General features: G+C 40.3%; 1 protein-coding gene across 1 annotated transcript in view; it reads left to right on the top strand.

Moving 5' to 3' along the window:
* The first annotated feature begins 225 nt into the window (after positions 1-225).
* FSHR (follicle stimulating hormone receptor) overlaps positions 226-14,303 on the top strand; it is a 131,147-nt gene continuing 117,069 nt past the window's right edge. Inside the window, exon 1 of the mRNA XM_070428589.1 lies at positions 226-377. Within this exon, the coding sequence (XP_070284690.1) occupies positions 226-377 (152 nt within the window). The remainder of the gene's footprint in view (positions 378-14,303) is intronic.

The raw sequence follows: 14,303 nt of genomic DNA, 5'->3' as shown, positions 1-14,303 counted from the left end.
TAAGAAACCCAATTAAGAAGAATGAGGGAATAGCTTATTTTGCTCCCAAAATACTGGGGCACACAGGACTTTTGCTATTCTCCTGGAGTGACGAAAAAAAAAGCATCCCTTGGGTCATGTGACCCTGGAGGCAGATCTCATAAGGGCGCTGAGTGGAGCCTCTGAAATCTGTAGAGATTTTTCTCTGCAAATGCAGGAGGAAAGCAGGTGGATGGATAAATAAGCATGGCCTTGCTCCTGGTCTCCTTGCTGGCCTTCCTGAGCTTGGGCTCAGGATGTCATCATCGGATCTGTCACTGCTCTAACAGGGTTTTCCTCTGCCAGGACAGCGAGGTGACAGAGATTCCCCCTGACCTCCCCAGGAACGCGGTTGAACTGTGAGTATCAGAGGCTGCGGGAACTGCCACTGCAGGCATTTGTGTGTTGGGTGCTGGTATTATTTTCACATTCGGCTGATAACTGCTGAGCTGAAATATTTCTGAATGCTTGAATAAAACAAACTCCCCCATCTTAACACTCGCGCCCTGTGTCTCTCCAAGGATTTTGGTGAGCGTTGGTCACGGTGTTTGCCTGGGAAGAGTCATGCGGAAACCTGAATGTCTTTTCAACATATCTGCTCTTGGGTTCCATACTTTCTTTGGTGGAAAAGAAAAACTAAGAAAAAGTAGAAACTTAGAAGACCTAGGAATTAGAGGCAGGAAGACAGCTTTGATTTAAGTGGTATATACAATGTGAGTCTCCTGAGGACACTGAATTCAAGAATACAAGGGCCTTTGTTGCTTTGGAGGCAGGAGCAAATAATCCCCGAACTGAGATTCTGCTTCCTGGGGAGAAAGAGGGATGGAGGAGACAGGGGAAGGGGTGTGAAGAAAGGGAGAGAGAAGAGAAAAACAAGCTGGAGAGGGAAAGAGAGACAGGATAATCTTTCATACAGTTGAAAATATATGATTCACAACTTTAGATTTTTACTGAACTGTTTCAAGAGAAAATAGACAGACAAGGTTGGACAAGAACTTCAATATAATGTAACTCTATCTCTTTATTTTGCAAATGAGATATCTGGGGTCTGAAGAGTCAAGAGAATTGCCCAAAGTCTCACAATGAGTTGAGGCAGAGCCAAAACTAGAAATCAGGCCTTTTGACTCATATTCTACTGCTGCTTTCTCCTCCCGAAATCCCATGTCTGTCTACATTAGAGAAAGATTATTGCTTCCCCTGAGAACTGGCAACTTGTAGCTCAGAGATTATAGATATCCTTGGTGTTTTTAGTACAAGGATTTTAAACAGAAGCCACTATTCTGGAAGCCTGTTTCAAACCTGGTTCCCCGCCCTCCCCCCCTAAAGCTATGGATGACTCTTGCTTTATTGCAGAAGGTGGGCATCTCTTCAGTTCACTCAAACACATTGGTGTTGTATTTCTGAGTTTCACTCAGGGACAAATGGTCACAAACTTGGTTGGTCCTGCTGCTACTTTTTCCCTTGACAACCCAAGTCCTCAGTTCCTATGCAGAGAAAGCTGCAGTGCAGGGAAAATAACTGGTCTGCTCTGTGTTTTGGCTACACTGCTTCAGATGAGACAGCTAGTCCTGATTATGGAAAAGTCAGTCTGGTTTACTAGGTAATAATAAGCACAGGAGATGGCCCATGTACCTGAGCTCCTATAAGAAGTCACTTGCTTCTATGACTTTGAACAATTACTTAACCCCCTTTGAGCCTCGGTTTGTTGCTTCTAAAGTAGTTTTAATCCAACCTGCTTGGTTGGATTGTTGTGAACACTAAAAATTATACCCACACACACACCCAAATACACAACCATTTCCATGTCTCCTGTCTCTTCTCCACTTCTTCCTATGTTTTTCCTGTGGGTCAAATAGTGACAACCAGTTAATAAAGCAGAGAGCCCCTAATGAGGTTTAATTTGGGGTGATGCTCCTCTATCCAAAACTCCCTTCTTTACTAGACTATCTGCTTTATGATATCTTTTTACAAGAAGAGAATAACTAAAAATAGGGATAAAAAAGAGAAAACAAAAAAAAAGGCAAATGGAAAAAATAAAACAAAACAAAGAGAATATTTTTAAAAAAATTCTGCATCGAAAACAGAAAGGAAAGGAGGCATAGTGGAAAGAAAAGGAAAGAATAAAATTCATCCCCAAACCCCAAACCTCAGGGAGTGTGTGTATATGAGTTAGTGTGAGAGGAGCAGGGAAAGGATTTTTTTAAAAATTCATACTAAGATATAAATGAGTAACTACATGTCTCTGCCCAAGAGCTTGCAACTGAGGAAAGAGATTGTAAAAGAGGATGTGTCCAACAGAACAGTAGAAACAAATGTCACACTCTTGACAAAAGCTAACCCATGGTCAACCCCTTACTTAGGGGTACGTAACAGTGCCCAAAGGTGCTAAAACGATGAAGGGGAAGAGAGTGCTTGCCTGTTATTGGCATTTTCCCCACCTGAGGGATGAGTATGGTTGTTTGAAAGCTTTGAGGACTAAAGTAGTCCTCCCAGATACCTAATCTTGAGAGGATTCTTTCCTCTGCACACTCATTAGTAGGGCATGAGTTGAACCATTCTGGGGTTCAGATTGGCAATCTTCTCAGCAAGATGTATTGAGGAAAGGAAGATAAATGTTACTTTGGCAGTTAGACCAAAAAAAAGAAAATTATTTGGGGATATTTTTCAGGTCAGTTTGTTAATCTGATAAAGAGCAGATCAATTGCCAAGTGAACTAGAACTCAGACATTGTGGTAGGATGAAAGAGCAATTATTTTTGCTTCCTTAAAAGGACTGGACCAGGGTTATCTGGAACACTGGTAGAAGAAAGATGAAGTGGCTTGTTCAACTAAGTCTTTCTAATTCACCCTGCAGTCTTCCAAGTTTGGGTATTGACTTTAATGATGATCACATCAGGTGGAGGTTGATGGGCTTCCAGGATGGCAATTGCTTAATCTATCAACTTGTCAAAGCGTCATTGTCAGTCAGGTTCCCCGGGGGGAACCCCTCCTAATTTTACCTTGTACATTTTCATCCTATCCGATTCCATCCACCTTGCAGTGGTCTCATTTTATATACCTTCCAGGTATTGCTAAAGATTTCTAATACCTTACAATCTACACATGCTGATATCAACAGCAAAAGCACACAAAAGTATCATCAACAGGCAGGTGGATTCATTTACTGAGGGGCCCCTATTATTTGCTTCATGCTTTACACATACTACTTCATTAAAACTTCATAATAGAACTGCAAATTTGGTATTATGGCTCCATTGTTCAAATGAGGCAAACTAAGGAACAGAAAAGTTCATTCAGTAACTTGAGCACAATCACCCTTGCAGCTCCCAGATGGCAGAGCTGGGAATCAAACTTAAGCCAATTTATATCTCCTCTGTGTGTGTGTGTACAGTGAAAGTCTTCTGACTCCTTTCACTCCCTCTTCTTTAAAAAAAAGTGTCCATCCTGGCTGGTGTGGCTCAGTGATTGAGCATTAACCCATGATCCAAGAGGTCATGGTTCGATTCCTGGTTGGGACACATGCCCAGGTTTCAAGCTTAATCCCCAGTAGGGGGTGTGTAGGATGCAGCTGATCAATGATTCTCTCTCATCATTCATGTTTATCTCTCTTCCTTTCTCTTCCTCTCTCTGAAATATAAATACACACACACACACACACACACACACACACACACACACAAGGGGCTCAGCCCTCGCAGCCCCAGCTGCCTCGCAGCCCTGCCCACTGGTCATTCCGGAAGTTGGTTCCGCTGTCGGGTTTTTTTCCCATAAAGAGACAGAGCGTCAGATAAATATTTTAGGTTTTACAGGCCAGTCAGTCTCTGGTGCAACTACTCAGCTCTGCCATAGTTGTAGGCAAGCTGCCTCAGACAAAATGTAAATGAATTAGCATGACTGTGCTGCAACAAAACCTTATTTATAGACACTGAAATTTGAATTTCATATCATTCTCACAAGTCACAAAGTATTATTTTTTTATTTTTTTCAATCATGTAAAAAGGTGAAAAACATCCTTAGCTGATGGGCCTTAGAAAAGCAGGGGGCAGGCTATATTTGGCCCTCAGGCTGATTTAGACTATAGATGAGAGTGGTTACATATGACTGGCTTCAGTAGGGTTTCAGCAGCCTGAGAGAACATGGCACCACAAAGAAAGTACTAAACTAGGTGAGCAGGGTTAGGAATAGAGGGAGTTCTAAGGTAATATTCACAGGTGGGTCTTTAATTGGTTCTGACAAGTCAGAGATGATAGAGTGTAGCATCTAGATTGTTTTTTGCTCTATCAAGTGGGTTCTTGGCTGTACAATGGAAATTGTGTCCTCCAGAGTTGCTATGGGGATTAAGTGAAACCAGGTAAATAAAACGCCTAGCACAATGTCTCTCAGGTGGTGGTGGTGGTGGTGGTGGTGGTTGCTGTTGTCATCTGTAAAATCCTAGGAAAAAAACACTTACCACAGAGAGCGTTCATGATGATCAAATGAGTCAATAGATATGGAAATGCTTTGGAAAATTTATGTAAAGATCTTCATAACTCCGAGATAGTTTATAGTCTCCCACTTACTTAAAAATAACCTTCTCCTTCTCCTAGTGGCTGAAACACTTATTTTGTGTGCATTTTCTTTCTAAGAAAATGTTTTCCTTCAGGCTTTCAATAGCTTTCAAGAACTCAGGGAGCGGGTTTCATTCTGACCATAGTCAAAGGAATTTTGATGTCTGACTTATTCTAGAAATTTTACCTGGAGGCAGTCAATGAACCTAGAAAGGACCCTTTGATCTTGCTTTATTCTTCCTAGAGGTAGAATTCCTAAGGAGAATGTGGAAAACCTATTTAAAATCTGAAATTTTAACTCTAAGTGACACTGTGGATACAGCTAACTTTTTATTTATCAGGGTTCAATGACCACAATACTAAGAGGAGAAAAGGGTCCACTGATGGTCTTTCTCAGCAAAGGGAGACCTGTACTGAGATTATATTGTAAACTGCCAGTATCGACAACTCTCTTCACAGAAAGTTCCTCTATCTCACTACAATCTCAACTGACCAGCACTTCTAATTACCTTAATTATATTTTCCATTTCTATTTTCTTCCTCTGCCCTATTCTTTATCTTGTTGTCTTTGTTTAGATGATTCTTAATATCCTGTTACCATAGAGTATTATTTAGTGAGGAGCTTTACAGTGTGCCTAGTTTAGCCTGGCTGGTGTGGCTCAGTGGTTGAGCATACACCTACGAACCAGGAGGTCACAGTTCGAATCCTGATCAGGGAACATGCCTGGGTTGTGAGCTTGATCCCCAGTAGGGAGTATACAGGAAGCAGATGATCAATGATTCTCTCTCATCATTCAAGTTTCTATCTCCCTCTCCCTTTCTCTGAAATCAATAAAAAAAAAAAACCATATAGTTTTAAGAGTGTGCCTAGTTTCATCTTTCCTTTGTAGGTCCTTAGTTCTACAGGATGTATTAGTGTTCTGTGCCTACTAGGGGAGCCTTTGCTATGCCAATAAGTTCTGTGACCTCCAAGAGGGAAAAAGAGTTTTTGATGCTTGCAAAAGAGTTTTTGATGCTTGTTTAATTGTGGAATCCTTTTCTCTAAGAGCATCTTTATCTAAGAATGAATATTCTGCAGAACATACTTTGGGAAAGGCTGATCCACTTGGGATCTATTCAACCCCAGCCACTGGAACAAACTCCTTGCAAACTCTGAATTGTAGCCCATGCCTCCTAACTCCTAAGTCAGTGCTCAGTAACTGCTAGTGATGGACTCTTGGCTGGGTTTTCATTGTTTTGTGCCCGAGCAGTAGCTGGGTAAGGAGGTGCTGTGCTCTCCTGAAGGAGCTAGCTCTGAAATACAGATGATGGCCATGATGGAACTAGGTGTTACTTGTTCTGAGTTGATGAAAGGGACAATAAAACAATGGATTACAAACCTGCTAAAACTACCCTGACAATCTCATTTGTTGAATAGTGATGGCTTAAATCTCATCATGCAAGTTTCACTTTCCTGATTGCCCATATTGAATCAAACTCCCTTCATACTACTAGGAGTGATTCATTGCCATCATCTTTTCTGGGATCCTGGACTTCTAAAGCCTTGATTGTATGATAATTTCCTGTTTTATCTCCTTCCTACCAATCTCTCTCTTCTCCAAACCCATCTGCACACTGTCATCCATCTCTCTCCATAAAACACCATTGCTGCCATGTTATGATTCCCAAGTACAAAATCCTTCAATGGCTCACCTTTTTTACTTTACCTCTCACCATTCTCATAGGAACCAACTACTCTGTAAGACTGATACATACTTGCTCTCAAGCCCACTTGTGCATTTCTCCTCCCTATGTCTATGTATGCCTGCTGCTTACACTACCCTCAATTTCTTCTTTGCCTCTTGAAATACAACCTACTTATCATAGTCTTACTCAAAGGTTGCCTCTTTCATGAAATCTTCCCTGACCACTTCCATCTTTATTTAATCTGTGCTGTTCATCGCACAATCTTGCTTTGCACATAACTTTTCATGTGCATCTTGTTTTCTCAACAGCAGTGAACATTTTCTTTGTACTCCTTATGGTGCCTGGTTCAATGCAGTGTGTTATTCTGGCCCTCAATTACGCGTAGAACAAATGATACAATAAATAAGGGGAAATTACATCTGTTTATTTGCTCTGCTCCTCAGTACTGACAAAAAGAATCTTGTAAGAGACTAGAGGCCTAGTGCACGAATTCGTGCACCAGTGGGGTCCCTCAGCCTGGTCTGCACCTTCTCACAATCCAGGACCCCTCGGGGGATGTCAGACTGCTGGTTTCAGCCTGATCCCCACAGGCCAGGCCGAGGGACCCCACCAGTGCATAAACCCATGCACCGGGCCTTTAGTATGCATATAAGATCTTTAGTTAATCTCTTCTCACCCTCCCACCTCCCCCCTTCCCTCTAATATTCATCAGTCTGTTCCATGTTTCCATGCCTGTGCATTGAGCGTCTGTCCCCTGGTGGTCAGTGTGCATCAAAGCTACTGGTCGAATGGTCAAATGGTCACTTAGGCTTTTATATATATAGAAGATGATTATTGTTCTCCCTGTGGTGAACTACTATAGGATTTGATAGTTTCCTTGCTTTTTTATGTGTTTGTTTTAAGAAAGTGACTCTATGTTATTTGATGATCCATTAATTTATTTAGAAAGAGAGATACATAGACTTGAAACAAGGTTCCTAATTTAAAAAGTTGAATATTCTATATTCTAGGCATATCACTCAGTTCTCTTAAGTAATAGTACCTGCCCCTCCATACCTACAAAGAATATTAAAAGGATGGATAAAATTGCCAAAACAAAGTCACCTTAAACCAGGCAGAAATGTTCAAAGAAATATAATTTTTTCAATTAGGGTCAAATTCCAAACCCTGAATGTTAGGTTTCCTGTGCTCCCCAGATGCGCTTTGAATATTGTAATTCTGTTTGGATATCAAAAACAAACACCCCATTGTGCAGGTTGCCCTGGGTGCCCATATCTGGGGACTCCCACTGCCTTGTTTAGATATGTCTCCGAAAGAAACAAACAGCACCATTGTCATACTAATGCTTGAAATAAGCCTTTCTCTCAAAACAAAATCCTGCATCTACTTTTGTGAGAAATTGTATGTCTATGTCCAACATTTGGAAGTTAATTTGGCTGGGGGTACGGGAGGCTCATATTCACTGCAGAGGAATCAGAAAACTGACTCAAGTAATAGCTATAGGATGCAGTACCTTGAAAGGAAAAGGTAGAAATTATATTTCAGGGACAGAATGCTTTAAAGGAGAAGATGAACTTTTACCCTGAAAATTGGCTAAGAGCTATAATTTACAGAGTCATTATCAGAAATTGAAGAGTAGGGATTTGATAGCTCAGAAGTGCACTTGCTTGGTGATGATAAAATCCCCTGGTTTACCTAAAGGTGAGTGCTGTCCTTCCTCACCCAAGTCCTCTACCAAAGAACCCTAAGCTTCAAAAGCAGGACATCTTGGCCACAAGTGGGAAATTTATTTAACTTTTTAAAAATATATTGCGGTGACATTGGTTAATAAAATTATATAGGTTTCAGGGGTACAATTCTATAATACATCATCTGGATACTGTATTGTGTGTTCACCACCAAAAGTCAAGTCTCCTTTCATCACCATCTATTCCCCCTTTACCCTCTTCTACCTGCCCTCATGTCCCTTTCCCTCTGGTAATCACCATACTGTTATATGTGTCTATGAGTTCTGTTTTGTTTTTTGCTTAATCCCTTCACTTTTTTCAACCACCCTCCAATCTCCCTCCCCTCTGACAGCTGTCAGTCTGTTCTCTGAATCTGTGAATCTGTTTCTATTTTGTTTGTTAGTTTATTTTGTTCATTTGTTTCCACATATGAATGGTATCATATGGTAGTTTTCTTTCTCTGACTGGATTATTTGACTTAGCATAATTGATTATCCTTCTCCAAAGTCACTAACTGTGTTATCTAGTCACTGTGGATGATTGGGCTGAACTCTTTTTTTTTAAACCTGCTAGACATAGACTCTCCAATTTAGCTTTATTTAGACTAGATTCTGGCATATACATCCCACAAGGTCAGTTAGGAAGAAGAGTACATAATTATTTTTAATTGCTTAGGATCTGATTATAATGAGATTTGGATGTTTGTTCTGAATCTGACCTCTCCCTGAAGTATCTTGGAGGATGTTTTGTGTCTCTGACCTGAACATGCTATTATCTTGTTCTTTCATATGGAATATGCCAACTGCTCCAAAAATCCTCAAGGGGTGTACAAGAAATATTTGAATAAAGCAATGAGACTCTTGCCATAAACTTAAACTCAATTATATTTTTAGTCTTAGAAGTGACCTGAGTCCACCTTTTTTCATCCCTTCTCCCAGACCTGTTTCAGTAAGAGCCAACACAGCCATCACGTATTCCTGTGTCAGAAATAGTGGAGAATGCACAGCATTAGCCAACTGTTTGTATCTCCTTAATGCCAAGCTTGATGAAAACCTCTAAGAAACATGGACCCAAAAAGTTCAGCTAAATTTCAATGAAACAAAAAGATCAATTGAGGACATGAAACAGAAAATCCATCAGTAGATAGGTGAAAAGTTGAAATACAACGATGCTCAGGTTTCCTTCAACTCTAAAATGCTTTGATTTCACAAACATCTTTAGGCACCAAACTTCTCAGAATCAATAGTCTTTTTCTAAGCTTCAGACTCCAGGGGGTATGCAATTCCTAAACTACTGTGAATTCAGATGTGGGTGTTGGGAAAGGAAGGGGGCTGGTGAGAAGGGTTCTCTCCGTCTTAATAGACAGTTCTGTTAAGCAAGGGGTTTTAGAATTTGACTTTGTAACTAAACAAACAAAGGCTGATGGGAGCCCATGGAATGCTTCATTCAGAATCCTCCTGGAATAAGAAGGGAATAAAAAAGAAAGGCCCCTTAAATGGAAGGACCACAGCCTTGAGCACTAGATTTTCAAGTGTGGCTCCAATTTAAAATATTCTGTTCCTTCTAAGAAAGTCTACTAAATCATCCATCAGAAGACGGGATTAAATCCCTAGAAGACAGGATTGCCTCCACTTATGCTCTCTTCATCATCTCATGGTAACAGTTCTGAACTGGTCTCTGTCCGTTCTTCCCGCCCCTTCCTCCTTACTCGGTCTCCCCCCACCCCGCCCCCGCCAGCTCCTGCTTTGAGCTCTTGTCTAATTCCTCTGTGGGCTCCAATGCCCAGATTCAGGACAAAAGTTCAAGATTTGGCATTAAGGTTCTCTACGTTTTGGCCTCAAATGAACTCTCCTGTCCTCTCTCATCTCCCATTCTTTCAACCCTTTGCTCTATGCACTATTTTCTATTCCCCAACTGCCTAATATGTCTTATATTCCCCTACCCCAATACTATTATTTTCTCCAACCTGAAATGCATTCTCTTACCCCGACATTGTTGTTTTTTGAGACGAGTAAAGCCGCTCACTTTTTATGACGTTTCTTTCAACAGCAAATATTTATTGATTATATTTGTACAAGGCACTGCACTGGGCATTTGGGAGAGAAGAATCAATAGGAGAGGCACAGTGCCTGCTCTCACAAAGTTGCTAAAAAATGAAGAACATCACACAGGTAATGACAATAATGTTTTTCCTCACTGTTACCCACAACAATCAAAATCCCGCCTCAGAACCCAGAAGGGTCATTATCCGTACCACTCATTTGACAAGTAATTGCAAGTTGCTTTGTGCATTCTGAAATCATAGTCTGAGCATTGAAAGACATGCATGCCGAGTGAAAGAAGACGCATGCCTGCTTGATGCCAGAAGAGAGCTGATGAGAAGACAGGTGTCTGCCTGTCCTATCAAGATTTGACCTTATGCCAAAGGTTGATTTCAGGAGCTACTAGGGTCACTTTGAAAGGTCAGAAAATCCCTGCTCTATTTTTTAATGAGAACACCAAGCTGAAATAAAACAGAATGACGAATGAACATCAGCAAATTTAAGATAGGGCTAAACTGCCAGATGTCCAATTATTTAAGTTTGACTAGAAGTTTTCAAATTATAATAATACAGGGATGGGTGGAAGCACCAAAGAAGGAAACTTAGGCTATGCTGTTTCTTTGCCAGACTCATAATTTTTCCTAAAGTCCTTGTGCTCAGGAATACCATGATGCGGATCTTGCAGAGGGAGAGCAAAGGGCGCTTACATGTCAATGGATTGTGTATGCCAGTTTCCCCCCAGAGCAGCTGAGGCCATCCCCGGCATCTGGTAATCACACCATTAGCCTTAACAAAACCTAGATATCTCTTCTGAAGAGGACAGGCTTTAAAAATGTCTACTTTGACATAAAGGGGACACTAATACAGAATGATTGCATGCTCTCGAACTCATCAGTAATTTTCCTCTTTTAAATTTCAAACTATGGTATTTTTGTATGGCTATGTTTAGAATTTAAAAAAGAATTGAGTGCACAAGAATGATCGTTCTCCATCAGCAGATCGCAGCCTGAGCAAGTATCAACAGGCAGGCCCTAACCCTTGCCATATTCCCACCAAGACTAATTTCTGGTCAGGGCACAAAATGAAGTAACTTTCATTTAACTGGTATTTGTTTTGTGGGTAAGCAGTGTAACATTTCAAAAAGTATATATATTGGGCTCAGAGAGGATGGGAGGAGGGGGCAGCAGAAAATGCAACCAAAACACCCTTTAAATTAAAAATAAAGAATTTAAAAGGCAAGGGAAGCAAGTGTAAGGATTATGAGGAGCAACAAAGAGGTCATCTGAAATCCTGCATACAAGAGCAAAATTGCTTATCAGGCCCCTGATTGTGAAAATCTGTGTTCCTTCAATAAGCACATACAGTCTTGGAATGGCATCTGATTCCCCCACACAAATACTAGAGAAAAGAGGAAAGAGAACAAACAGTTATAATAGCGATAATTATAAAGTAGCTCGGGTAAGATTCAGGAGAAAGAAAAACAAAAACAGCAACAGAAAGAAACGACAAGGCTATGGATTGGGGAATCACTCTGTCAGTGTATAGATCTTCCCTCTTGGGCTGGTCAAATTCCCTGGAAAAGATTCTTCCAAACTCCTATATGGAGGGTGAAGCCCTAACTGCCAGCATTCTGGTGAGTGGGAAAAAGGGGTAGGGGGGAGGTCTCAGTATCCAGCAGTCTTAAGTGGTCTCTGGCATCCTCTAGTCTGGAAACGCTCTATTCCACTTTCTTTAAAAAAAAGAAACCTTTGGTGTTTTGCTCAGGTGAAGAGGACCATGTGCCTGACTGCTCTGAATGGGACTTATGACTGTCTCTTTTTTAAAATATAGTTTTATTGATTTCAGAGAGGAAGGGAGAAGGACCGAGAGATAGAAACATACACTGAGTGGCCAGATTATTATGACCACCCCATCAGTACTTCATTGACACATCCAAAAATACTGAATATTGAAAACTTCCTAAGCAAATACTCTCAAGGTTTTATTATTATTATTATTATTATTATTTGCATAACTAATTCACTTCATTGCACTGATGGGGTGATCATAATAATCTGGCCACTCAGTGTAAGGATGAGAGAATCATTGATTGGCTGCCTCCTGCCCGCCTCCCACTGTCCACTCCATGATAGCAGCATTTCCACTGCTCTAACATATGACCCTTTTCTTCCTTAAACTTACAGCAATTTGAATATTTTCATGTTGTTTTCCTATTTATTTCCCCCTGCTAAAAGCTAGAACTGAAGTTTTATGACGTCATGGATTCTAGCATGTAAAATAGTTCCTTACACAAAGTAAATTGCTCAATACATACATAAATTGAATGAATGAAAGGAAGGGCCTTTCAAGCAAATAGGAACTAGAAGATTGAATGTAACAAATATCTATTAAGTCCTACTATATCACCATGCTTTATGCTTCTTACAGTATTTTGCCCAGTTGTCTTGCACTGTAGCTATTATTCTTCCAGTTTTAAGAAAGAAGAAAAATGAAATCCAAAGAACTAGCCCACACAGTGTCAGAATTGAAATTGAATTACCTGATATACCTGATTTAAAAATGCCTAGTGTTATCAGGGGCATCGCTTCCTAAGTTATATAAATGTCTAACCACTATGCTGCACACCTGAAATGAATATAATATTAAATGCCAACTGTAATTAAAAATTAAGGAAAAACATTTTTAAAGCCTATTTCTTTTTTATTAACTGTGAAGAAAGGGAAAGAGGATCTCCCTGTCCTCTGAACTCCTAAAGCAAAGATCTAAGCTCTTCATCTGAGCTTAAATATTCACAATGCTATAGTCATCCACAGTACAAAACATGCATGATCTTGTCTCTCAAATACAGTAGGCTCTCTGAGGGGTAGCACTGCCTCCCTCTCTCAGACCAAGCAGGATTGGTTACTCAATAACTACTCAATAAGGAGGACAGAGAAAGACAGAAAATGTGTGAGTGGAGTCATGAATAAATAGAAGGAGGGCTGAAAAATAAATATCAATGGCCACTTCCAGTGATAAATTGAAAAATAACCAGGAGCTGTCTAATAATCCTGAAGAGAAATTTGAGTGATATGTGTGCCTATGGAGGAGGCAGTTGGAAGGGCTGGTTCCAACTCTCTGTTGTCCTTCACATTTCCGATGAAGATGGTTCCCCAGTCATACTTAGCTCTCAGGATGCCGAGTAGCGGATCTTCTGCAGGTGTGGAGGCTTAGCAGCAGTGACTACCATGAGAACGTGGAGCATTTGATGGAGGCGTGGGATCTTTGTAGATCCTCCCTAAATGATCCTCACATAATTAGATGAACCCTGATGACGTATCTTTGTTTTCTCATTTTGGATATGATTTAAAATCTGGCCCAAGGCTACTCTAACTAGTTACCAACTTCCTGTGTGATATGATTGGCTCAGTTGCCCCCAAATATGGCCCCTGTTATTTGTCACAATACCACCATTAATAAATTAAACCATGAAGCTTTAAAGATTTCCCTAATTTCTAAGACTTTTAAGTCGAAACATGTATAAAACCCTCTTGGAGGATAAATATCTTAAGCTCTTAAAGTCTAGTCCTTTAACATTTGTAAAAGTGTATTCCTCACAACCTTAGTTTCATAAGACCCTCTGGGAAAAGTAAATGTTTAAAAGATCTTCCATGATCAAATAGGTTTGGAAAATGCTGCATGTTATACCGCTGTTCTAGAGATTCACAATGCCATAACATATTCAAGGCTCTCCGAGGCATTCCAATTTTATAGACCCCATAAGTGTTCCACAGAACACACTAGGAAACTGTGATTTAGTGAGATGTAGTTAACCAAAAATATGCTTTCACAAATGGGTCTCCACATATATCCATAGGAACTAAAGGGTTGAGAAAGGTATTATATACAACCCCAAATATGTTGTAGACATAAATTTTATAATTCTATGTGGGCCAAGTCTTCACCTGTGTGAACCTGCTTTGTTCTTTAAATCACAGAATTGTTTGCTGGATGAACTTGAGTGAACATACATTTCCCCCCTAACCTTACTTGTTTTAGGAATAGGAAATGAGTTCCAGTAAGATGATTTGTCTAAGGTCATGTGAATAATTGAAAGTATTGTCTATCATCTATTTCCAAAGCCAAAAACTTTAAATCCTCAATTTCCAAGCTTCTATGGCAAGCTTGGTGATAAAACATATATCACAACTGCAACAAAACACAGGCAATGGCTCCCTGTCCTCAACCACCACCACCTCTAATGCTTCCAGGGCAGGGAGCATTCTGCACATGGGCCAGATAAGG

This window comes from Myotis yumanensis, unplaced genomic scaffold (genome assembly GCF_028538775.1).
Source record: "Myotis yumanensis isolate MYYU_CA2020_CCGP unplaced genomic scaffold, mMyoYum1.0.hap1 SCAF_11, whole genome shotgun sequence".
NCBI classification, from domain to species: domain Eukaryota; kingdom Metazoa; phylum Chordata; class Mammalia; order Chiroptera; family Vespertilionidae; genus Myotis; species Myotis yumanensis.
This window is presented reverse-complemented; position numbering and strand designations above follow the sequence as displayed.